General features: G+C 27.5%; 4 protein-coding genes and 1 long non-coding RNA gene across 5 annotated transcripts; all 5 read left to right on the plus strand.

Moving 5' to 3' along the window:
• The first annotated feature begins 737 nt into the window (after window positions 1–737).
• On the plus strand, window positions 738–1,288 carry LOC113368044. Its single transcript, XR_003366332.1, has 3 exons — window positions 738–785; window positions 941–1,126; window positions 1,210–1,288. It is a non-coding gene; the product is annotated as an uncharacterized LOC113368044 (long non-coding RNA).
• Window positions 1,287–8,249, plus strand: LOC113366957. The gene is made up of 17 exons (XM_026608597.1): window positions 1,287–1,389; window positions 1,769–2,305; window positions 2,463–2,648; window positions 2,732–2,911; window positions 3,219–3,383; window positions 3,471–3,866; window positions 4,057–4,242; window positions 4,603–4,776; window positions 4,843–5,007; window positions 5,090–5,254; window positions 5,348–5,488; window positions 5,578–5,760; window positions 5,826–6,008; window positions 6,233–6,433; window positions 7,506–7,694; window positions 7,780–8,007; window positions 8,065–8,249. The coding sequence occupies exons 2-17, from the start codon at window positions 1,903–1,905 to the stop codon at window positions 8,247–8,249; spliced, it is 3,330 nt and encodes a 1,109-aa protein (XP_026464382.1). The 5' UTR covers window positions 1,287–1,389; window positions 1,769–1,902.
• A 372-nt stretch (window positions 8,250–8,621) lies between these two features.
• On the plus strand, window positions 8,622–10,616 carry LOC113366958. Its single transcript, XM_026608598.1, has 6 exons — window positions 8,622–8,685; window positions 8,754–8,966; window positions 9,042–9,311; window positions 9,375–9,557; window positions 9,641–9,688; window positions 10,414–10,616. Exons 1-6 carry the CDS (start codon window positions 8,622–8,624, stop codon window positions 10,590–10,592), a joined length of 957 nt encoding a protein of 318 aa, XP_026464383.1. The 3' UTR covers window positions 10,593–10,616.
• A 4,300-nt stretch (window positions 10,617–14,916) lies between these two features.
• LOC113366959 lies at window positions 14,917–15,575 on the plus strand. Its single transcript, XM_026608599.1, has 3 exons — window positions 14,917–15,116; window positions 15,180–15,362; window positions 15,442–15,575. Exons 1-3 carry the CDS (start codon window positions 14,963–14,965, stop codon window positions 15,573–15,575), a joined length of 471 nt encoding a protein of 156 aa, XP_026464384.1. The 5' UTR covers window positions 14,917–14,962.
• A 122-nt stretch (window positions 15,576–15,697) lies between these two features.
• LOC113366287 (RNA polymerase II-associated protein 1-like) lies at window positions 15,698–24,664 on the plus strand. The gene is made up of 18 exons (XM_026607869.1): window positions 15,698–15,861; window positions 16,030–16,119; window positions 16,188–16,374; window positions 16,462–16,587; window positions 16,679–16,886; window positions 16,949–17,166; window positions 17,274–17,443; window positions 17,527–17,629; window positions 17,720–17,860; window positions 18,051–18,258; window positions 18,319–18,488; window positions 18,572–18,752; window positions 18,822–19,196; window positions 19,280–19,409; window positions 19,483–19,722; window positions 19,805–19,992; window positions 20,286–20,428; window positions 24,318–24,664. Exons 1-18 carry the CDS (start codon window positions 15,708–15,710, stop codon window positions 24,328–24,330), a joined length of 3,045 nt encoding a protein of 1,014 aa, XP_026463654.1. The 5' UTR covers window positions 15,698–15,707; the 3' UTR covers window positions 24,331–24,664.
• The last annotated feature ends 1,617 nt before the right edge of the window (window positions 24,665–26,281 follow it).

A 26,281-nucleotide genomic window follows, 5' to 3' on the forward strand; every position in this document is an offset into this window, starting at 1 on the left:
TATTCCTCTGGAAATATTATATCTCAAAATTTTATCTTCAATCAAACCACAATAATATTTAATGGTGTGTTTCAGAGCAACTTTTATAATGAAAACATAATATTCTTCTTTGGGTAATTAATTATTATTCACGTTATTTGGAACTTTGAGACATTTAACACTAAACTTTTTCTGAATATAAATAAACTGTCACTTTTATAACTTACTTGAATAAATAATATTTTTTCTGTTTTCATTTTCTTTCTTAGAAATAGAAGAAAACGTCTATGATTCGCCTACAAATGCATATTGTAAAACTGAAATTGGCGACGGTTATTGTGAATACTTCTGTCAGAGCCTCAACTTTGTCAGAGGAAAATGCACTGAAAATAAGTGCTATTGCATGCAAAAGACTTCAACGTGGAAAGAATTATCACGTGAAGTCAAAAAAAATTACAAAAATTCTATATGTTCAAAGGAGTCAAACTCAAAGTCATGTTCGAGGTACTGTTGGCGATTTGAAGATAGTTTAGGGTCTTGCTATGAAGATAAAAGTCATAGAAAATGCGTTTGTGAAAATGAAAAAGAAGTTGATGAACACACTGAAATTATAAAAGAAATTGAGGAATTATGTGAAAAAGAGTTTAGAAATAGTGTTGACTGTAAACATAAATGTAAAGAATTACATTTTAAGAATGGTGTTTGCTCCGTAACTGATAATGAAATATCATGCAAATGTCAAGATGATACTGGCGAATGGGTACCATTAACACCGGACAAATTCTATGATGATGATGAAAGAATTGGTAAACCAACTCTTTTAGTAAATAGCATTATTAATAACAAAAGTTAATAATATTAAAAACTTAATCATATTAATTGTTATATTAAATGAACTAAAAATCTGCTTTTATCATTTAATTTGCATTAATTTTACATTTACATTATATAATTTTTTTAGATGACTATGAAGAATTTATTAAAAATATTATTGAGAACAAATGCAAACCTGAAGAATGTGATGTAGCATGTCACAGCTTCAAACAATTTTCCGGAAAATGTGATGAAGAAAAATGCTTATGTGAAATTTCACGAGATTCCAAAATATACCGTTCATACGAAGAGGTTGTGAAGGAAGTATTCCGAAGTGAGTAATTAATGAAACTAAATGTTGTCATTTAGATATAAAAAAAATCTTAGAATTACTAATTAATGCATGAATGTTTTTAGTCGAGGAAGAAATTTATCCAACTTTGGATCAATGTTCTTTACATTGTAATAGGAAATGTTTAGAGATCGATTATAGGGCAGGCGAATGCAGAGAAACAGAATGTTACTGTACTAGAAATAAACTAGAAGATTTTAAAAAATATGATACGATTCTTAAAGAAATATCATCAAATTCATCAGGTAAGTAATTATATATTTTAAGTACTACATCACTTATAATATTCACTTAATTCTCTTAATTTTTATACTATCGATATGTAATTTATTTATCGACAATTTTTTCTAGTATCGAAAGTTTGTCAAGTGTCTAATGATATGTGTTCATTCTTGATTGTCTTGTTATTCGATTTATTTTACAAATTTTGATTGTTTTTCTTTATTTCTCTAAAATTTGTATATCTCAAAATTTTATCTTCTCTTCAATTAAGCCCCAATAATATCTAATGGTGTGTTGCAGAGCAACTTTTATAATAAAAACATAAACTTCTCTTTCGGGAAGTTAATATATTAAATTAAATAATTATAATTATTTACGTTATTTGGAATTTTTTCTCTTTAGAAGTAGCAGAAAACGTCTATGATTTGCCTACAAATGCATATTGTAAAACTGAAATTGGCGACGGTTATTGTGAATATTTCTGTCAGAGCCTTAACTTTGAGAGAGGAAAATGCACTGAGGATAAATGCCATTGCATGCAAAAGACTTCAACATGGAAAGAATTATCACGTGAAGTCAAAAAAAATTACAAGAATTCTATTTGTTCAAAGGAGTCAAACTCAAAGTCATGTTCGAGGTACTGTTGGCGATTTGAAGATAGTTTAGGGTCTTGCTATGAAGATAAAGGTCATAGAAAATGTGTTTGTGATTATGAAAAAGAAGTTGATGAAGATACAGAAATTATCAAAGAAATTGAGGAATTATGTGAAAATGACATTAGAAAAAATATTGACTGCAGGCATAAATGTAAAGAATTAAATTTCAAAGATGGTGCTTGCTCTGTAACTGATGTTGAAATATCATGTAAATGTCAAGATCATTCTAACAAATGGGTATCATTATCACCAGACAAATTCTACGATGAGGGTGAAAGAATTGGTAAACCATTTTAATTTTTAGTAAAGAGCATTAATAATAAAAACCCAATGATATTAAATGATATTAAAATTTATATTAATTGAACTAAATAACTGTCTTCGTCAAATAATTTACAATAATTTTACATTTGCATTATATTATTATATAATTTCTTTAGATGATTATGAAGAATTTATTAAAAATATTATTGAGAACCAATGCCAACCAGAAGAGTGTGATGTGGCATGTCACAGCTTCAAACAATTTTCCGGAAAATGTGATGAAGGAAAATGCTTATGTGAAATTTCACGAGATTCCAAAATATACCGTTCTTTCGAAGAGATTGTAAACGAAGTATTCCGAAGTGAGTGATTGATAATACTAAATATTGTCATTAAGATATGAGAAAAGTCTTAAAATTTAGAATTAATGCAAGAATGTTTTTAGTCGAAGAAGAAATTTATCCATCTTTGGATCATTGTTCTTTACATTGTAATAGGAAATGTTTAGAGGTCAATTATAAGGCAGGTGAATGCAGAGAAAAAGAATGTTACTGTACCAGAAATAAATTAGAAGATTTTAAAAAATATGATGAAATACTTAAAGAAATATCATCAAATTCATCAGGTAAGTAACTATATATTTGAAGTACTACATCCTACATCACTTATAATACTCATTTATTCTCTTAATTTTCATACTATCGATATGAAATTTATTTATCAATAATTGCGATAATTGACAATATGTAGTTAGGCCGGATTGATTCTATAACTAAACTTCTCACATAATTCTTACAAAATATTTCGATAACTTTTTAAAAAGTTATTATATTACATTATATTACTCATACTTTATTATTATTAAAATATTTAATTTTCATAATATATAAAAAAATTAATTAAAATAAAATTATATAAATAAAATGATTCAGAAGAATATGATCGTGACTGCAATTGGGCATGTAATAAACATTGTACACAAGTAGGCCTAAATATTGGTCTATGCCAGCAAAATAAATGTTATTGTTCGAGTAATAATCTGGATGACTTTCATAAATATCAAGATCTTCTGAGAAATGATATCCCTCATTCCTCTGGCAAGTACTCAGTTGTTTGATAATAAAAATATTACATAAAATTTAATTTGATTAATTTAAACTTAACATGATTTATTTTTATATTAGTTTGTAAAAATGACTTCGGCGAAGGCGACTGTGTATATCAATGTCTTGGACTAGGATATCATAATGGAAGATGTACCCAAAATACTGGAAATAAACCAAAATGTCAATGCACTCAAGATCAGAAATACTGGGAAGATTTAACCTTCGATGTTGAAAATGATTACAAAAATTCGGTTTGTAATAAAAATATCGACGAAAATGAAAAATGTTCTAGATACTGTTGGAGATTTTATAGATCAGAAGGAAAATGCCTTGGAAATTCATGCCAATGTAGCGACACAGATCATAGTGACGTCGAAATAGAAAATAATATTTATGAGTTATGTGAACATGAAGAGAGATCCAATATTGATTGTCTGTATAAATGTATCGAATTGGGCCATGAAAATGGAACTTGTACCAATGATGGAAAAACTTATAAAAAATGCCAATGCGAAAATTGCGATGGTCTTTGGAACTTACTATCCAAAAATGATTTTTATGATCAGAATAATAATAGAAAAGGTACAGAATAATAAATAGTTATATATCTATTCGCTACTGCACCATTTTAATCAAGATTTCAGATGATGATTTATGTTTTCAGATGACATAGAAAACTTCGAAAATATGATTATAGAAGATGTTTGTGAAATAACAGAGTGTGATATCGCATGCCATAGACAAAATCAGTTTGCCGGAGTTTGTCTGGAGGATGTATGTTCATGTAAAGTTTCTAAACACCAAGAACAATTTCGTGAATACAAAGAAATTGTTAAGAGAAGAACAATTGGTAAATAAATCTGATATTCATTTTATTACGCCAAGAGCACAAATATTGTTTTTTTTTTCAGAAAATGTTTTAAATAATTGTTATGATCGCGATTGTACAAAAGCATGCAAACTTCTTGATTGGTCTGAAGGTTCATGCATTTCTGATCGATGTCAATGTACTAAAACAGGAACTTCTAAATATATCGAAGAAATCATTAGAAATGATATAAGCAGTAACGGCAAGTATCAAAATAAAGTTTAATATAAATCTCATTATATTGATAAAAGGACTTAGTCTAGAATTTTATGCACAAAATTTAAAAATACAATTTCGATCAAAAAGAATATATAATAATAATGTTATGATTTTATTTTCTAGATATTCTTGAGCATCATTTAGAAGATAAATGCAATAGAGACTGTGAAACTGATTGTGTCTCTATCAATAAAAAAGCTGGTAATTGCTTTAAGGGCGTATGCCATTGCATTGGTTATAGAGATACAGATTGGCGTAAATATGACGATTTATTAAATGAGGTTTTGATCCAACCAGGTAATATTATTTAATAAATAATACTTTTTAAAGTTATTATATATGTTCATGTTGAATAAAATTTAGGTGAACATGAGAGGGATATACTAGATAAATGCACAGATAATGATTTATGTTCAAGAGCTTGTGAAGCTAATCATTGGGATAAGGGTGTATGTGAGAATTTGAGATGTATCTGTACAGACAAAAAAGATAAACAAGATCTAGAAGATGTAATTACTGAAATTGAGGGTATGAGTATGATTTAAAATTTTCTGTTCAACAATATTATAAAATAATTTAACGTTTATATGAAATTATTGAAAAATTACAGAGCACGAGGAAGACAATCATCTATTAGAATGCATAAAAGAACAATGTGATATGCTTTGCAAAAAAGAAAATTATCATAATGGTCGGTGCGACAAAGATACGTGTGAATGTTATGACAAAACTGGAAATAGAAAATATTTAGATCATATCAGAGATGATTACAGAGGTAATACTATGAAAATATCTTATTAGAACATTAATATAATCGAAGTGGATATTTTTAAGAAATTTTCAGCTATTAATAATTGTGATGTTACAGATTGTGTGGAATCAAAATACTGTGAAAATGAGTGTATTCACAGAAAATGGAAAGCAGGGCATTGTGAGCGTAATAGGTGTCAATGTGTAACACCAAATGGTGCTGTGAATTATTTGAAAGATATTAAAGATTATGAACTAGGTAAATTTAATGCATATGAGAGATTACGACATTGTTCTCGCGGATATTTGTTTCTTTATATTATTGTTTCTCACCATTTTTATATCTAGTCCCTATCGAAGACGATTCTCTTTGCAATGAAGCAAAACATCACGAATGCGACGACAAATGTCATGCATTAAGATTATATGCAGGCCATTGCAAACTCGGAAACTGCGAATGTCAAAGAACTGAAACCCGTACATTGTGGCAATCATATGAAAAAATAATAGAAAATAAAGAAACTGTTTTCAGTAAGATATAAAGAAAATCTATAAATTTGAATTAAAATTAATCAATCATGTATTTATTTTATTAGGAACTGAGAGAAATACATCGTTCCCTGCTGTGACTTGTACTGAACATAAAGATTGCGAAGAAGAATGCAGAGGTAAATATGGTGCCAAATCCGGAATTTGTAGTTTCGGCAAATGCGAATGTCAATTAGATGATAACAAATGGCAAAAACTGTGGGAACTTGCAAATTTAGAAAGAATCAAAGGTAAATATTTTAAAATCTTACCTTTATTACCGCTTCATGAGGGTTTTCCAACAAATGTATTTAAAAACTCTTGTCATTCTCTTTTTCAGAAAATTATCTGAAATAAAGTTTAAAAATTGTAATATATGTAATACTGCTTAGAATTTTTTTAATAAATATACAAAATCTTTTCATTTAAATTTCCCACTAATCAGTTCAATACTATCCATTTCATATTAATATAGAACTAGACCAAATTTTAACTGATGAACTGAATGGAAACTGTTTTGATTATCATTGCACATTAATGTGTAAATCTTATAATCGTCCATATGGAAAATGTGAAGACAAAATGTGCATGTGCACTAGTAATGAAATAGATACAAGCAACCAGTTGGAAACATCAACACTTCAACAAATCGTAAAGAAAGAAACAACTATAAGAGGTAAAAAATAAATAACTAAAAGAAATACTTAAGGATCTTCAAGAGCCATAATTTATTAAATATTTGGCAGATTTTTTTATTTTGAATAGAAATCAGAACTATTGTGCTCGATATTCTCCTTTTATGCTGATTTCAGATGGCAACCCAGCGGTTAACCTGTCTACATTTGATAGATTTTTATTATTAATTTTTTTGCAATAGTGACCAAATCTTATTTCATTAGATGCATCAACATTTTCTTCAGTTAACCACTTTTGAGTACTATTTTTTTTGTTTCTTGGCCTTTCACGTTCTATTTGAAAGTCAATAATGATGGCAAGCAATGAACCAAATCTAAAATTAATCAGTCATCAAAAATATATTACTCCATTTTATTGATATAATCAATTTTTCATTAATACCTAGTAAACCGGGCGAACTCCGTTTCACCACCAGATGGTTCCATTTTATTATTTAGTAATTTGCACAATACACGTGATTGATTTGATGGTTTCCAATTAAAATGCTAGGAAACGAATAACTTATTTTTTTTTACTTTTTTGCACAATTTCACAGTGAACACAATGCCGATTTGTCACATGAAATTATCTGAGCAGAAAACAATGAGTAGCTGTCAAACAAATAAGAAGCAGTCAAACAAAAATATTAGTTTGTAGTACATGCTAAGTATCAGAGATGACGCTGTATGTGAAAAAAGAAAAAGTTTTTTTCGCTTTTCTGTTGAAATCTTTCTTCAATTTTCTTTCCTATAAACATCACCGAGACCTTTCCAACGAATGCAAAATTGTCGAAATCGGTTCGTGCGTTCTGGGGTTATATCACAAGGAAGGAAAACCCGACTTATTTTTATATAATAGATATTGATTTCAGTTCGATGCATTTACTACGATTCAGAATCTATTATTTCAAATTGAAACTTTTAAGTTTAAATTTGAAACTAATTTTGTTAAAAAGATGTGTATAAGAATACAGAACTCTAGAACAATAGATGTGTATAAGAATTTTGAATAATGATTTTATTAAATTTATGTTGAATTTCATGTACCAAACTAACATTATATTATGTGTTCAGAATTAACATATAATGAAACAGAAATACTATATACTTCATGTTTTAATGGAAATACATGCAAGCGAATGTGTCAATGTTTCCGCCAAAGTTATGGAAATTGCAACGAAAATCAATGCCAATGCATGGATAATTTTGAAAGAACGCATTGGAGATCCTTTAAAGAAGTTATATATCAAGAAACTCATACAGGTAATAAACTAAAAATTAATAAACTTATTTTAAATAGTACTATTTTATTTTTCTAGCTATTATAAATATTATTAACAATTTTTAGTGGTGAAAACCTATGAAGAGTATCAAAGGTATGTATCGAATCAATTAGATAAGGAAAAGCAGCCAATGTGCATTAGTGGAGTTGACAAAAAAGGTTTATGCAATGATAATTGCAAAACTTATAAGCAATTTGATGGCAAATGCAAAAAAGTTAACGGCTGCTATTGCAGAAAAACGATAACAAGTTCTTGGAGAAGTTACGAAGAAGTTAAAAACCATGGAGAGCGAGGTAAGTGCATCAATTTAAATTGCGATTCCACTGTTTGTATTTAAATCTGTTTTACAGAAAATGTTCTTAACAAACTCTACCACGATTGTGATGATACAAATAAATGTAGAGAAGAATGTCAATCTGTTGGTCGTTTTAATGGAAAATGTTTGGAAAACCAATGCAGTTGCTCGGATGATACGAACGTTGGCAATCATCAACTGTTAGAAAATTTGATTAAATACAGAGGCAAGATAATTTAAAAAGAATCAATAAATAGGTAATCAAGTAATTTTTTAATTATATAATTATTTACAGATTCTACTCAACAATGTATTCCTGATACTTGCAATCAAAATTGTAACAAATTTAATCAGAAATCAGAGTGCGAAGGATCAACATGTTATTGCATAGATAAAAATAATTTGCAGCACAAATATGTAGATGTGCAAAATAAATGTAAGATTTTTTCATTTGTACCCAACTTATTTAAAATTATTATATTACATTTTAATATTAATTTAGTTGATCAAGAATTGTTAAAATTGTCGGAGAAATGCAGGAAGAGTAGTTACTGCTTAAATGCTTGTAAATTATTCAATAGAACTGAAGGATCATGCCATGATAATAAATGTATGTGCAAAACAGATAATAATGAAAAATGGCTAAAAGATATCTTAACTCAACGTAATCAGTCAGGTACAACATACATTTTTGATAATATTAAATATTAATTTAATATTGAGTAATATTTTTTATATATCCAGATGAATATATAAAACAACAAGAAGTAATCGAACGTATAGCTGAATCTGACTTATGTCCTGGTAAACAAGGTAGCCAAAAATGTATTACACAATGTTTACGTTTGAATCAAACTCAAGGTAAATGTACAAGTAATGCAGTTTGCCAATGTCTGGATAGTGATAGCAGAACTTGGAGGACATATGAAGAACTTGTGGAAATGGGTCAACTGAAAGGCAATTATAATCAAAAATTATAAATTATATTATTATATAATCTATTTAATTTTTTTTTATTCTTGCAATTTTCAGACGATTACGAACTCTGTACAGAAGACAATCCAAAACATAACGAAATTTGTACCAAGAAATGTAAAGCAACAGGTCGTTTGAACGGCTCTTGCACAATAGAAAAGGACACTTGTTCTTGTTTGAATAATAAACAGATTTGGGAAAAATTACAGGAAAAAGAGGATTCAGAGGATACAAATCAAATGCAGCACATTGAAAATACCCTAAAAGTTGATGAAAAGGAAAACAAAGAACTTATCGAAAAAGCATTAGAATCGGGATTCATAAAACGTACTTTACTTATTTCATACTAACAATGTATCACATTTTTTTAATATTTTTATATTTTTATAGAAAATGAAACAAGTAAGTTCATCTTGTGCAAATATACGACACGTCATCAAAATCGGTGTAGAACCCTTTGTAAAGGAGTAGGTCATAGGTACGGAAAATGTTACTCAAATGTATGTTTATGCAAACAACAAAAGGGAACTTGGAAAAGATTGAAAAGCAAATATGTTGATTACGATAAAATCAGTAAGTTTAATAATTTAAATGCTTTCAATAATATTCTTGAAGATAATAATAAAAAATCAATATAATTATGTATATTATTTCAGAAGAAACAATTACACAAGGACAACAAGAAGAGCAAGAAGAGCAAGGTGGTAAGTAATAATAAAAAAAATGTCTCAATAAAATAGTCAAAATAAGTAAAAAATAAAGTAACTTAATAGGGGTAAAGCTGAACCAATTCCAAAATTTTAGATTTGCTTTAGAACTAAAACCAAATTTTGATATTTCATTTGGATTTTTAAAGAAATTCAAGAACGTGGCAATTTTTTATATATGCAAACCAACAGACCGTATTTTTATTAAATTTTTATTTGCATAAAAGTAATGTAGGTTTACGTAAATGTCTTAAAAGTAATATACCCAAGATTGGTATATTTGAATTACTATATGACCGTCACTTTCTCTTCGTCAATTTTTTTTATCTTTATCTATCAATTGCTCTATCTATAAACTTATTAATGTAAATGTTTATTACTTTTTGGCTGATAAAAAAAACTTCTATTTGAAGTATTACTGTTGCTATTTGAAAAATTACTAATATAAGAGGATAACATACACTAAAATAGTAGCGTACATAATATGTTTTTTGTCAATCCAATAAGCTGGCTAATTTATTAATTAGTAATTAAAAGTGCTGATTTGAGTCATCAGCAATGCAAAGACAACAATATCAATTGCTAATAGGTCTAAAAAAATCATTTGAATTTACGTTTTTCGTATAATTCAAACGACACAATATGGAGGGTACAATCTATAATAGATTTGCTCAAGTTTATTCATATATTTCGATGAATTTTATATCTATTTATAATTTCAGTTTGTACTGTCCGATTTTATGGCCGTGTAAAGATACATTGCCTGCAAAACATTACGCAAACTTTGCAAGATAATTTCTGCAGAGACGATTGCATGAAGCTGAATCGGCCTGGTGGAAAATGTGACCAGGCAAATCAAAGATGCGCATGCAACTACCATTCTGATTTCTTTGCGAATTAAATATAATTTACATAAAACAACATCTTTGTAATAGAAAAGCATACAATAATAATGAAATAAATCAACTTAAAAATGTTGCTTTTTAATTCTGCTTCAATTTTCTATTTTTATATGCCTCGCACAGTAGAGTTAAAATGTAGAAATATATCTCACAAATGTGTCGAAATATTTTCAAAATTTGCCAATTAATTGCAACACATTTGGCATCTTGAAAGTAAACAAATAATAGAAACATATTAAATTCTGAACAATGTTATGGACATTATTATTTGAAAAACATGTTGCGGAACTGCTGTTTTCTAATTTGTATTTGTCTTTTTATTCACATGGGACATTCTTTCTGTAAGTATTTTTGCATACAAACCATTGTAGTTTTCACAATAATTGTTTAATTAATTCTTTTAATAGCTCCAGGAAAACCTGTCGAAGGATTATGTTCAAAAATAGAATCAGACCCAGAATCTCAATCAAAATGTCTTGTACAATGTGCAAAATTGTCTAGAAAAAATGCTAAGTGTAAAAATGGTTGGTGCTATTGTGAGAATAACGATGGCACTGAATTTGTTCTCAGTTATGCAAATAAGACTAAAGAACGTAAGTATAAATGAATTTTAAACGTAATTTCTAAACATAAATAATTTTTAACAATTTACCTTTAGAGATTGAGAGGGAAATCGAATTAGAGGATAGAGCTACATGGACTTCTGAAGAAAGGATGCAAGGTTTGATATATTATATATGTTATTTAAATATTTAAATTTTGAATCTAAATATTAAAAACTTTAATGCAAAACAGATTTGTTAATTGACCTATAATAGATAACATAGTGAATGTGTTATAATTACTTGTTTTTTTTTGTAAATAATAATGTAGTACATCATCTATTTTACAAACATATGATTACCTTTATAATAGAATTTTGTACAAAAGGAAAATTTAGAAAATATGATTTATTAATACATTATATTTTACTAGGATGTAAAATTAGATTTAATGGAGTCATTGAAATAATGTGTAGAAGTTATGGAAGTCCAACTACTTTAGTCATGTATTGCAATAAGGATTGTAAGAAAATTGGATTACCATATGGAAAATGTGTAACTGGCAACCAATGCGAATGCTATGTGAAATAATCTTCATAGAAAGATAAATAAGTAAATAAATTTAATAAAATATAACTTAATTATTATATTATACTCAGAAGCAAATGTGAAATTGAATTTTATAATATGCTTATTTATTATTATGCCAATAAATGATATAAATGCATGAATACATTAATCTTTTTCTAGAAAAGTTTAATCATGATTTGAAAACCAAATATATCACTTAACCATACAGTTGTATGTATATAAGTATCATTACAGAAATCAAAGGATTAGTGAAAAAATTCCAAGGATGCGAAAATAAATTTCATATATTCAATTTTTCATTTAAAAGCAATAATTGACAAACTTAAAAATAAACTTATATGACATAAATATTTACTTATAATTTAGCGTTTAAATAAATATTTACTTTTCATCCACATAAATGTATTGCAAAATGTTATCGCACAATACAAAAAAAATACGTTATTTATATTGTCACCTGCTATAATAAATTATTAACATGTGGTCCAAAATATTTGTTCCAATCTTAATTTACATTTTTGTATATATTTTAGAAATTTCGGCAAATAAAAATATTTTATACATACCTTTACCTGATGATCAATGTATACAATGGGGAGAATTTACATATAAAAATTATGAAATGTGGAAACAATCTGAAATTAGACTTGCAGAAAATTCATATAATAAATTAAAATCAAAAGGTAATCATGGTGATATTAAAAATGGTGCTTGTACATGTATGGAAAATTTCGACTTAGACCCTAAATATGTCGATATATATAAGGGAAATAAAATGAAATTGAGTCACTCAAACTCTTCTAATATTGGACATAGAATCGACAACTTTTCGAAATCAACTGAAACTGAAAGGAAGGAAAACTTAAAACCAGCAAGTTCTATTAGTGAATCATTTGAGGCAAGTGATGAAGATTTTGAAGAAAACTCAAATAATGATACAAAAAATATTAAAAATTATAATAATCAGAAACCTAACTCAAATAAAAGAAGTCAAAACTCTTCTAATATTGGACATCAAAACTTTTCGAAAATTGAAACTGAAATAAAGGATAAACTGAAACTAGCAAGTTCTATTAGTGAATCATTTGAGGCAAGTGATGAGGATTTTGAAAAAAACTCAAATAGAGTCAATGATTCAAAAAATAATAAAAAATCATAGTCAGAAACCTAACTCAAATAAAAGAAGTCAAATACTAGATACCAGCAAAAACAGGATGATCCAGCACAATAATGAATCATCAAGTGAAGAATTCGATGGCAGTGAAGAAATGTAAAAAATCTACTATCTACTAAAGATTCTTCAAGTGAATCATTTGATAGTAGTACAGAAGTCCTTTAAAAAAAATTTGATAAACCGAATTAATGATTTCAATACGAAGATGAAATGCAAACCGAGTTAGGCAAAAATGAGAATAATTAAGAAAAATTATCAGTATCAGAAAATCTAGTTTATGTCAATACAATTATTATAAATAATGCCGTTAATATACGTGGAGTAAAATAAATAATACTACAAATACATGCTTTATTATTTTCTCCCAAAAAGTAAATAGAGAAGTGGATTTTATGCAATGTAGGAATAAATCTTGGATTTTTATGCGAACGAACGAATTATAAATACTACACAGAATTTATTGCTACAACATAACTCCGCAAACTAGTTGAAAGTGGCATTTAGCCTTAAGGCGAGTTGCATGAACATCCCGAAATGTGTAAGAATCGAATTTGAAATTTAGAAATTAAATAAAATTATCAACTATTTATTTCAAAAATAATGTTATCGCTTTCAATTAAATCTAAACATTACGATATTGAATAGATTTTTGTTTCAAACACATTTAAATTAACTGTAATTATATTAATTATATTCCACAGATACATGCTTGTATGTTCTAAAATTGTAGCTTATTATTTTAAATTTTAATAAATTGATAATGTTTGACTCATCACCTCACAAAAGCAACTTTTGACTCAAATTTTGACTATAATATTTTGTCAAACTTTGATGAATTTTTAACATTAACCCATTTGCCGTAGGGCGGTAATATTTTAGTATATACAGTATACTAAAATATTATAATATTTTAGATATAGTATAAGAGCATAATTTCTATTGCCAAAATAAGGTTCATAAAAATCGGCAAAAAAAAATTTCAGCAGTTAATTTCAAGAAGACGGCCCAGTAGGTTTTACCTAAACCTATTTTCAGTATCATTCCCAACCAATATATCTTTCAAACAGTTTTTGATTTTTTAAATGATATAAACGAAAATTGTTTCTCTTTTCTGCTATTTACAAAGAAACGGCTCAACCGATCGTCGCACAAAACTGAGAAAAAATAACCCACATCGAAATACATAGATTGGCATTTAAATTTGAAAACATATATGCTTTCTCGACGTTTCAAGCCATTCTGAATTGAATGAGTCCAAATTTGGTAAAGCAGTTTACTTAAAAACGTCCTTAAAATCTTATATAAATCTTATATAAGATTATATAAATCTCATATATATGAGATTATATCTGATGAGAGAGAATTACAATATCATGAGTCTAAAATAGAGTATTATAGTTATTAACTTCTCGGAGAAGAAGTTTATGTTTTCATCAAAAAATCTGATTCGATAATTTTATATAACCTTTGCCATAGATCTATGTACTTTGAAAAACGGAAAAAAGAAAGATAAAAGCTTACTTACTTACTTTTGGAAAAATCACTATTGGTCCGTTTCGTCGAATTAACTTCTGGCATTATTGTTAATCATTGCGTTGTTTTATCACATTTATTTTATATGACCACTTTTTAATTATTGTTATTTTTACGAATTGATTAATTAAAATGCTCAAAACTTTATTTACTTATATTTATTTTTCAAACTATGCAAACTCATTAGCATTCTCAAACTTTGATTAATGACAGTTCGTGAAAAGATGATAACTTAACCAGGGGATCAAGTTACAGGCTTACCACTACATAAACAGTTACAGGATACGGATGTTGGTAACATATCACCCGCGCAAAACATCACCCCTCAAAAGCGCAAACGTCAAAAATCATAACATAACCACCAAATCTATGTCGTTAATAATAACAAAACATATCTACTTATAAGTTAATAGTATTAAAAATGTATTAAAAATTGTTCGAAGTATCAATTAAAGACTTCAATGATTAAATTACTGGTGCTCAAAACTTATACTTCTAAAGTATATTAGTTTTTAATTTACAAGTGAAAATGGAAATGTTTAATAGACCCAAACCTGGTGATCAAGAAGATGACGTTCTTAAAATGCAAACAGCCTTCCTTGCCGAAAAGCAAAAAAATCCGAATATCCAACCAGCTGCTAAAGTAATTAATGCACGAAAACATTCTGCAGAAAATTGTGCAAGTAAGGTTATGTTTAAATTTTTCTAAACTCTAATGTTTCTTTACCTGAAATATGATTTTGTAGCCCCTGAGACTCAAGCTAAAAAGAAATCCAAGTTTGCAGCAAGTCGTAGTACATGTACAAAAAATGATGAAGAACGATCTCGTTGTTATTCTAACGTTCTTAAAGATGCAGAGGAAAGCCAATCTAGTAATAGTAACATAACGTCAAAACTAGAAGATAATGTGTTTTATCCTATCCCCAAAGGTTTGATTATTCATCTTTTAATTGTTATATTATGATATTTGCTTATTTATTATATACTATACCTTGCATTGATGTTTAGGCAAAGTTTTGGGAGATATAATTGAAAGACCAAATACGTCATGTAATATTTCACATGAAAATGAAATGGAAACACAACCTGCTACACATTTTCCTGAGGTTAAGAAGATACATCACTATGTATGTTTAAGATGATAAGTATGATCTGCAATTAATTTGCATTTGATGAGTAATTTTGTGTTTTAGCATGAGTCAAGTAATTTAAGTATATTCGCTCAAGAAATGTTGAAACTTGGAAATGTTGAGAAAAAGGAAGCTTTCGAGAAAATGGATGTATGTACAAGTGTTAGTGAACCATCTACATTGAATACTTTATCAGAAGCAGATAGAAATGCTATTGATCAACAAAATAATGAAATAATTAATAAAATGACTCCTGCAGAAATTGAAGAAGAACGGCAAAAGTTACTCAAAAATTTAGGTATTTTTCTATTAAAATCCATTAAAAAGCATCTTTGCTTATGAATATGTAAAGTTTCTATTCCTCAAATCTATTTTTTAATAATGAGCTTTGTTATTAGGCTAATATTAAGTTTTAAATTATAAAATGTTTGTATAATAATAATATGTGACCATATTTCTTTTACAGATCCTAGCTTAGTTGAGTTTTTGAAAAAGAAACAACTGAAGAAAACAGAAAAGCATCCTATTAACAAAAGCACTCTCAGTGAAAGCCTTGGTATATATGAACTGTATTTAACCATAAAGGTTCAGTTAATTATAAATGAATGTCATACTTAATTCTAGAAAATGCTCCACCTGTAATAAATTTTGATACTAATGAACCACCCGAAGCAGCTAATGAAGTTTTAAAACACCCTCTATCTCACACATGGATCCATTTTGATAACTGTGAATCAGAAAAATTAAAGTGGACAACAGATGTTGCTGCCCCTAAAACTAAATTGAAACCTGGAGAAACTTATGAAGCACGGTATGGTTAAATAATATTCAAAGTTAGAATTAGTAAATCTTATTATAAATACAAAATATATATATATATATTTTTATTTTATTTTAGCTTTGATTTTGCCGGTGCTTTACTTGAATATGTTCCTGAAGGCAACCAACCTAGAGAGTTATATCATCATGGTGAAGAACCTCATAGACCTGGTTATTCCATGAAAGAATTATTTAAATTGACTAGGTGAAGATGCATTTTATGCTATAGAAAACTTGCTCTCACTTTAATTATAGCAAAATTATTTTTTTTTAATTTCTTTGATTATAAATTTCAGGTCACAAATTCAACAGCAAAGAATAATTGCTTTAAATTGTCTTGCCGGCATATTAGAAAACTATATGGTGGGTAATTATTGGTTCTTAGATTTACCCTTGGCAAAAATATTTTTTGTCATACGATTTGCTTTGGATGATAATGCTACATCGGCACTTCACCCTGCCTTGAGGGCAATGAGATCCTTCTTTTTCCACCATATTGATGAGGTAATACTTAATACTTTAGTTCTAAATTATGTTTATATAATTTATATTTTGTTTAATTATAGTCTTGTCTAGACAGTACAGTTTTTCTTGATGATTTAAAACAACCATTATTGAGCCCTCTTACCAAAACTCGGCAAAATACTAAGGAATCAAGAAATGATCAAGATTTGATTAATTATATCCCAGAAAAAAATGAAGAAGATGAAATGACTGATTATCATATTGCTGAAAACGATATTGTGCAATGTGCCTTAAGAACTGATATATTACCTAGAATAAGGTAAAATAATTTAGTTTAGTGTATCTTTTTTCCATAATTTATCTAATATAATTAATCAAATAAATTATTTAGAAATTTAGTATACTTACAATTGAAATTCAATTTAGGTACATATTAAGCACGATTCGCCCAAATTTAAATACAGTTGAATATTGCTTGCAAATACTCATAAGATTAGCAAGAGAGTCTATAGCTGAAGTGGATCAAATACTAAAATGTGAAGGAGTTGTGGAGATAATTGTTAATGAGTTTTTGCCCAATTCCTCACAACATATTGGTAATAGTTTGTGAATATATTAATAAATTTTATATTTGACTTGCAATTATTTGATTCATAAGAGTATTTTACTTTTGATCTAGGTAGATCAGATATTGCATATGGTACACCAGTAATATTGGCTTTAAAATTAATACGTATTATGGCTAGTCATTCTGCAACTATTGCCAATGATATATACACCAGGTAAAGCATTTATATCAATTATTTACCAAATAAATGTTTAATTTAATTTTGACCAGAATACTGAATTATTGAATTCTCACTTTTTTGCAGATACTTTAAAGTAATAATAGCAATTCAATGTTATATGAGTGCTGTTATTGAAGTTAATCCATCAACAGTAACTTTACAAATAGAAGCAATGAATACATGGGCTGTTTTTCTTTCTTACGGAATTGCTCAACAAGAATTTTGGTAAAAAATTATGGTTAATATTTATTAATTAATTTAAAATTTCACTCCAAGAATTCTACTTATTGTATTCTACTTAATTCTACTCAATGATGTTATAGGAGTTTATTAAATACTTTATCTTTAGATATATAAGTTTTATTTAATCAATTATTTTATTTTGTTTCTAAATGTTTTATTCAATTTATTACAGTGGCATGTTTCCTATAATTATGAGGCAAATGGATTATCATGTGCGTGCTACCCATATTATAGAAAATAGTTATACTCTTCTGCATTCTCATGGAGCGGCCTTGCTTTCTTTGATATCTCAGAGTCAAATTGCTGTGCAATTTGTACCAATATTAGTTTCTGGTCTTTGTAACTGGTCTCAACAAATTGTTAGACTTAATGAATTCTCGGTAAGAAGTTTTAGATATACCAGTACTAATTAGCAGTCTATATATAATTTTTTGTATTAGTCTGGACACCTGAGACTGATTACGTCAGCTTATAATACACTGTCTAATATACTATCAAAACGAAATATGCAAAACGCATATAATTTGCAAGAAATCAAGATGCTTAATGAAAAATATATAAAGCAAATGATTCAATCCAACGGTTTTGAGAGATTGTGTAATGATATATGGTAAATTAATTTTATTTTTGTCTTTGTAAATATGATATAATTGAATAATCTAAATTTGATGAAAAAAAATTAATATATTTCAGTGAGAATTCTAATCTTTTATCCAATGTAACCGAAATAGAACGCCCTCGACCTTGTGCTACTCAGATAGGAGCTTGTACTCCTCAATGCAAAAATCTATTGACACCTATATTATGTGCAAAATCTCCAATTATATTTTTAGCATCGTTAACTAGATATATTCTAACCACGGAAAATCATGAGGTTAATTTCACATTATTTTTTCTCATTATGTTCCTAATATTTGTAAATTCAAGTTTCTTTAAATTTCAGGCTTGTCAAGTCTTACTGAATAACAGATCAATTCAAAGTTATCTGAAAAACATTGCAACTTCACAATTACACATGATTTCACATTGGTACACACGAATTGAATACGCTTTATTAACAAACATGCTAAAATTTTCATCTCTGAAAGTGATTATGGAAAGAAATATAATTTTTCCAATTGCTTATAAACTCTCTTATTTATTATCACAAGAATTTCAAAAGGAATTATTATTTATAATGAGAGAGATCATATTCAATAAAAACTATTTTCCTGAAGAAAGGCGTTTGGAAAACATAAATTTAGAAAATGAACTTAATCTTTTGGACAATTTGAAAGATACTTGTGAATGTTATATCAGTGTTTTAGGATTAGATCAGGTAAACTCTCGTGACTATCTTAATTTAATTTTCTATTTAGTTAAGTTCCTATTTATATAATTTGTTTGTATTAAATTCTGCAGTATCCAACGAATAATTTATCACTTTCTGATTGGAATCATAGTATTCTGCCTTTGGATTGGACGTATATGCCAATATTAGGTTTTTATAGCAGTAGTCAAGATCATGAAAAAGGCAACAATGCAAAAGAAGGTATATACTTAACTACATAAATTGATTATGCAAGGAATTTCAATAAAAATTAATCCAATGTGTGGCATTTTAGACCAGCAAAAAGATATTATTAAATGTTGCCTTCAATGGCTGATAATATCAGAATCATATATACCAGAACAGGCAAGTCATATGAGTTCAACTGATAGATTTTGCAGATTGTTATGTGTGTTTTTATGCCATAACTCGCTATTCCTGGATCAAGAGATTAAACCTCTGTTGGCTAAAAGCATTTCGAAGATATTTCAAATTGTGCCTACTCAACCGTTTGACTTTAACAAGCCATTACAAGGTAATCACTAATATTATTTTGTAATTTATACTAAATGTTTTGCTTAAACAGATTTTAGAAAGAATGTTTTATTTAATTACAGGTCTAAGCAGTTTTACTGATCTATATACAAAACTTCTGGAACATTATCAAGCTGTTAGTTATGGGGATGAAATGTTTTCAGCTTGTGTACTAGTTCCGTTAGCACATTGCCACGACATTTGTTGGAGAAAGCAAATTTGGTCAGAACATTCTGGATTATTAAGAGTTTTAAATTGCCCTGAAGAAAAGGTAAATAATTTATCACTAATAATTAATCATTTATTTTTATTATACTTTTATTTAACTTATTTTATAAGATTACAAATTAACAAAAAAAAATCAGATTTTTTTAAAATGTTTTGGATAATGCCATCGGATCCATACTCAGAAAATGAACTCTTTTAAAATTACAATAAGACAATCAAATATATTAATTAATATAACTTATTTTTTTCAATGCTCATAACTACTTTTAGTAATTTATAATTATTTGTGCAGTGTGTGTGAGAAAAAAAAATTATATCATAACTTTTCATTTTCAGTTGTGTTATCCTCTGCAAGCTTATCTAGAACCAGTAGAAAAGGATGAATCATTATTATTGTGTTACAAAAGGGCGCTTCATGGGTTACTGAGGCCTAATACAATTCCTCACAAGATTGCTAGTTATCATGTGAAAAATGCAAAGTAGGTGCTAACATTTTCATTCCGGTCATCCCAGTTATAATAATGAAGGAATGTTTTAAAATTGTTTCTTATAAATAATTGATAAATATAATTAAATAAGATTTATTTAAAGATTTAACATAACAATAAGTTATGGTTAATTATAATTAAAATTTAAATTATTGTAATTTTGATAAACAACTACTGTATTTTAATATGTTAGTTGATAGAACACCTGGTTTCGTTCTCAATTACTGAGCTGGAACTTGTGTATTTCTACAAGTACAAATGTAGTTTCCTCTGGGTTGTTGTTCACATTCACCATTCATACGATTGCGATGTCTTCGGCAGAAATATTTACATCGTCTTATTCCATTTTCTGTAGGTCCATATGGGCCGGAACAGAAAGGGCAAGCATAGTCTGCAACTGATATAAAAGATTCAATTTCAGTAACAATATATTGAATATTGATTAAAAATTGAAAAATTTAATTCTTTAACAAAATGACTCCGTGCAGAATGTAATTTTAAGAGAAGATACGTTGTAAATTATAATTCAACATTATTTAATAAATTATAAATCAACTTTTATAATGTGCAATAGTGCAGAGGGATTTTAATCAATTGAATGGTTTATATTATGTTGTTGGTTATTTACCATTCAATAATTGAAAATGATTTTCGACGTACAATGTTATTTAAAATACATTGTAATTTTTCAAATATGTCAAAGTTCTGAATATTGCGGCTGCATAGCGTTTTAGTTTCTTATTAATTTAAATTATTTATTTACATAATACAGATATAATGAAAATATTTGCATATTTTTTATGATTTTGAGCCCTTGTTGTGAAGGATCATTAGGAATAATTATATAATTTATTGGCAATTATTTACCTTCTATTTCATCGGTATATTGCGCCTTGATTATACTGCAGCAAACACAAAACATTACAGCAAAAACGAATATTGTTGAATTTTTCATTTTTATTCGACTTGTTTGTAACAAATGAATATATTATACTTCCAACCTATTATATATATATATATATATATATATATATATATAAATATATTAATATTAATCTATGCCATACATAAAGTTTTGATCTCTGACTTTAGTATAATCGGTCGTTTTCTCAGAATTGCAGTAAATATAGATTGTAAATTCTCTTGAAAAGTCTAGTAAACAAATTATTTCATCTGAAACTGCATAACGAACTCTATAAAACGTTCATGCTAATGTAAACAATCTATATTGCTATTTCGTTATTTTTAATTTATAAATTGTATATTTTGTACTAAAATTTTAACCATCAAACTATCCAATTAACGCACGATAATTTAATGCAACTGCCTTCGGGTTTTTAATATATATAATTGTAATATTTTAAACTCTATATCACGATGTTGATAATAACTCGAGTTAAATGTTTTAAAGGTATAATACCACTTTATATATAACAATATTTAGAAGAACTTGCAAGAAATTCCTTTGCGTGCATTACAAGAAATTCATTTCACACTGTCTAATATTAATAATTATTTGAGTAGCCAATGAATAATAAATGTACGATTCTATGATAATTTTTTTAAACTGTGTAATATTTCTGTTTAATTCAGCGATAATAATCCGTAAATCGTTGATTTTTCAACGATGTCAAAGTTCAAAATATTGCGGCTGCATAGCGTTTTAGTTTCTTATTCATTTGAATTAATTATTTACATAACACAGATAAAATGAAGTTATTGTGCATAGTGTTTTTTGCGATTTTGTGCCTTTGTTGTGAAGGATTATTAGGAAGAAATCTTCAGCAGGAAGGTAAATAATAATTATAATACACTAATAGCTAAAAACTCCATACACTGGTTTTTATATCTTATTATATTATGTAACTGTTATCTGCTTTACGTTTGATTTCTGATAATTTTGTTATGTATACCGAAAACTAGTCTCACTAAATCTTTCTAAATAAACGATTTGATGACTATCATATATTAATTTTATTTATTTACTCTATATTTTATTTTGCACACAAAATACAGGAACAATTGTAAGTCAATAATATTTGAACTTATTTTTAGTATGCGTTAATTAGTGTTCAAGAATTTGCTTAGTAGTAATAAATCGAAAGAATATTTTTTCAGGTAAACATCTATATCGTTTGAGACGAAATGCTAATTTATTTTGCTCTGGAAATCTTGGTCCAACTCCAACTGGGAGGATGCAATGTACTAGAAATTGTCAGATGAAGGGAAGTTCAGAAGGCACATGTTTATATGATACATCCTCACAAGGCTATAAATGCATTTGTTTGAATACCCAACCAAGATAAAAAAATGAGGCATAAAATAATAGTAGAAAGAATTAGAAGTAAATAAATATATATAGTGTTCAAAAATGTATGAAATTTATTAATTAATATAGTCTTGCCACCAACAAGTATTCATTTATTAAGTATTCATTTTTACTATCACCATATGCAAGTTTGTCTTTTTGCTAGAAATTTCGATTTTCTAATTTTACATTTTGTCAACTTTTCGAGTCAATCTGAATCGTTAGACACAAAATTTGGAAAAAGTTTGTATGTGAGCCAAAATTGACCTTTAAATTTCGTCTCGAAAACGGCTGCACCGATTGCAATAATTTAAAAGTCACATGATGAAACTGAAGATCCGCGTTTATTACTTTTGCTAGGCCACCGTTTTTTATAATCAGCAAAAGTACAATATTTTTAATTCACGTTTTTGCCAAAAATCTTTATGTTAGAAATTTAACCCTTTCGACTCGGCTCCGGCGGCAAAATACATATAAATTCCTGAATTAGCGAGTGGAAAGGGTTAAAAGCTATTTGAAAGATATTTGTTCGGAATCATTTGAAATGATTTGTTTATGTAAAGATTGACCGGTTTTCTTGCAACAATTGTTATTTTTTAACAATTTTAATGAAACTTTGTATTATGAAAAAAAACCATGGTCTTAATAAATATTCTAAAATATTATATGTCTACAAAAATTGGTTTAATTATAAAAATTGATTTATGTGGGCGCGTTAAATTTTCAAAATTATATCACAATATTAAAAATTGCAAAAATGAATCAATTATTATTAAGACGATGATTTACAAGGAATCTGCGTGCAACTTGCCTTCATGCAAAATAAAAAAAACAGTAAAAATTGATACTAAATCATGAAGAATATTTATTATTGAGTATTTGAGATCCCTTTTCTAATAATAAACTTCCAAGAAATAGCTGCAAGTATTAACAAAATAATTACAGTACTATTTTGTAAATTCTTATCATAAGCGGTGTACATACTTTGAAATCGATATAAAGCGAATTAAGATGTTATGTTCAGTCTTCTGTCAAGCAAATTGTGAATCAGTCGTTTTTGGTTCCCATATCAAAATGTATTCAAAAAGCTGTATAACTTTCGCATTTTTATTATTATTCTTCGTTTTTGCTAATATTGCAAATGCTGATGTTAGCCAAGGTACGTAAAGATTGTAGAAACTTTTTTCTATAATAATTTAAAAGGTTCTAATAAGCATTTTCATATATTCATTCAATATTCATTTATCTCTTATATATTTTAACATTTTATAATGCAATATTTTCAATTTTTGTAAACATTTTCTTTTCTACGTAAGATTGACGAACCATTAACTGTTTCATATAGTATACTCCAAATAAGAAACTATGCATTTTTATATATTAATTCAATATTCATTTACCTCTAATATATTTTAATATTTTCTATGTAACACAACATTTCTATTGAATGTGCTTTAAAAGACTGGTACGTGCCTTTAAGAAGGATAATGGCGTTAACCTGATCCTTGATATTAAAGTTAAACATGATTCAGTCCACGATGGATAGATTTATGGATTTTGTGTTTTTTTTAGAACTCAACGATGAATTATTTTCTCAAGTGAATATTGAATCCGAACCAAATAATCGCCTACGACGCTACGATTGTAGTTTTTGTTCGGTCAGTCCCCAAAGAAAAGAAGACTGCAATAGCTGGTGCATTAGGAATCATTTTATGGCTGGAGATTGCAAATATGACCCTTTGGAGAAAAAGAGTAAATGTACTTGCATGAATGAGCATAAATAATTAAATGATCCACAATTGAAAAGGGAATCAAATACTAAACTTATCTTCTTCAGTTAATCGCAATAAATAATATTCTATATGTATTATTCTTTGTTTGTAGCACATTTATCATGAGCTTTGTAACAATATTTTTAAATACACAACAAATTATATATTTGCTTTATTATATATAAATTATTATTTTTCAATATGTATCACTTTAAAAATAAATTAAAAATGCAAATATACAAAACATATGTAGAAGCATTAATCGCAGAGGTTAGCTATAAATAGATTAATTTATCAAGGGGTTATCATTTTTTTAATATGACGATGTGATGCCACTACATTTATAAGTAAATAGACAAATATATTGTGTAGAATATTTCTTAAACAAATTACTCTATATCTTTATAGTTTTCTAAGATATATATGGCTACCATAATGCCAGGAATCTTTCATTAGAGATCAAATATGGACATCAAAATAATTCAAAATATTGTTTCAGTAAAAAGAATTCATGTACTATTATTACGCGAAAATATAGAAGAATTTTCTTTTGTTTATATATTAGGGGGCGTCTATGAATCACGTGAGGCTTTTAGGAGGTTTGACAAAAAATTACGAGATATCACTAGGGGAAGGGAGGGGTATATTAAGATATCACGTGTATTTATTTTTTAACAGATTTTTTTAAAAAAAATCAAACATTTCAAAAAAAGTTCACAAATTTTAGAGTTTTATCACGTAACTAAAAATACACGTGATGTTTGGTGGGGGAGGGGGGGTAATTGTGAATATCACCATGTATCACCAAGGGGGAGGGGGCCAAAAATCCTTGAAAACTCGCTCATTTGATTAATGGACGCCCCCTTATTTGGATTACATTTTCCATTCCATAATAATCGAAACCGGTACAAACCATTCGATTTGATAAATGCTCCTATGTGTATGATGACGTAGAATGTAATGATAATATATGTTTTTAATTAATATTTAATTAATATCTTTAAAAATGCGTGAAATCAATCACAAAGTTTTTTATTCTGAAAATTAAAAAATGTATAAACTTACCATTAAACACAGTATATGGTTGTACGCTAACTTGGCGTGTATAGGAAATACACATAATCTTCTTCACAACAATTGTTCTTCCTAATCAGAATTATATTGAAAACCCACATAATTATTTATAGATCGTAAAATTACATGGAAATTCATGATTTGTTAATCACATTTGCAAGACTTTAAATCCAATCTTAGGTGTGAGGTTATTGCAAGAGAGGCGTGTCGATAATTTCCAAAATACTATTTTCAAATGTGAAGCAAAAATATTGAATTTATTAAACTAAATAAATGATGAAATTATAATTTTTATGTTTATTTTTACAGTGTAGTGAATTTTAGCCCTTAAAATTAAATATAATATCAGTTGATCAACTGATATTACTCGAGTAATATATGAAATTTCATTATTGGAAAAATTAAGAAGACGCAACAATTTTTTTAAAAAAACGGAGCTAGCGGTAGTAAAAGGTTGCAAACTACTGGTTTGAGTAATATTTAAGTTTTTATCAAAATTTAGATAAAGAATAAAAATTATATATATATATATAATATACATATATATATATACATATATATATATATATATATATATATGTGTGTGTGTGTGTATGTATACATATATGTATTTATAACGAATATTATATCTGAATCAGCAGTTACCACTGCCAAGTTCATATTGCGTATATGTCCAAAAAAGTTGTTCGG

The sequence above is a fragment of the Ctenocephalides felis genome, unplaced genomic scaffold, assembly GCF_003426905.1.
Source record: "Ctenocephalides felis isolate EL2017-DRISC unplaced genomic scaffold, ASM342690v1 CF-g0.4_SCAFFOLD_01170, whole genome shotgun sequence".
Taxonomy (NCBI): Eukaryota; Metazoa; Arthropoda; class Insecta; order Siphonaptera; family Pulicidae; genus Ctenocephalides; species Ctenocephalides felis.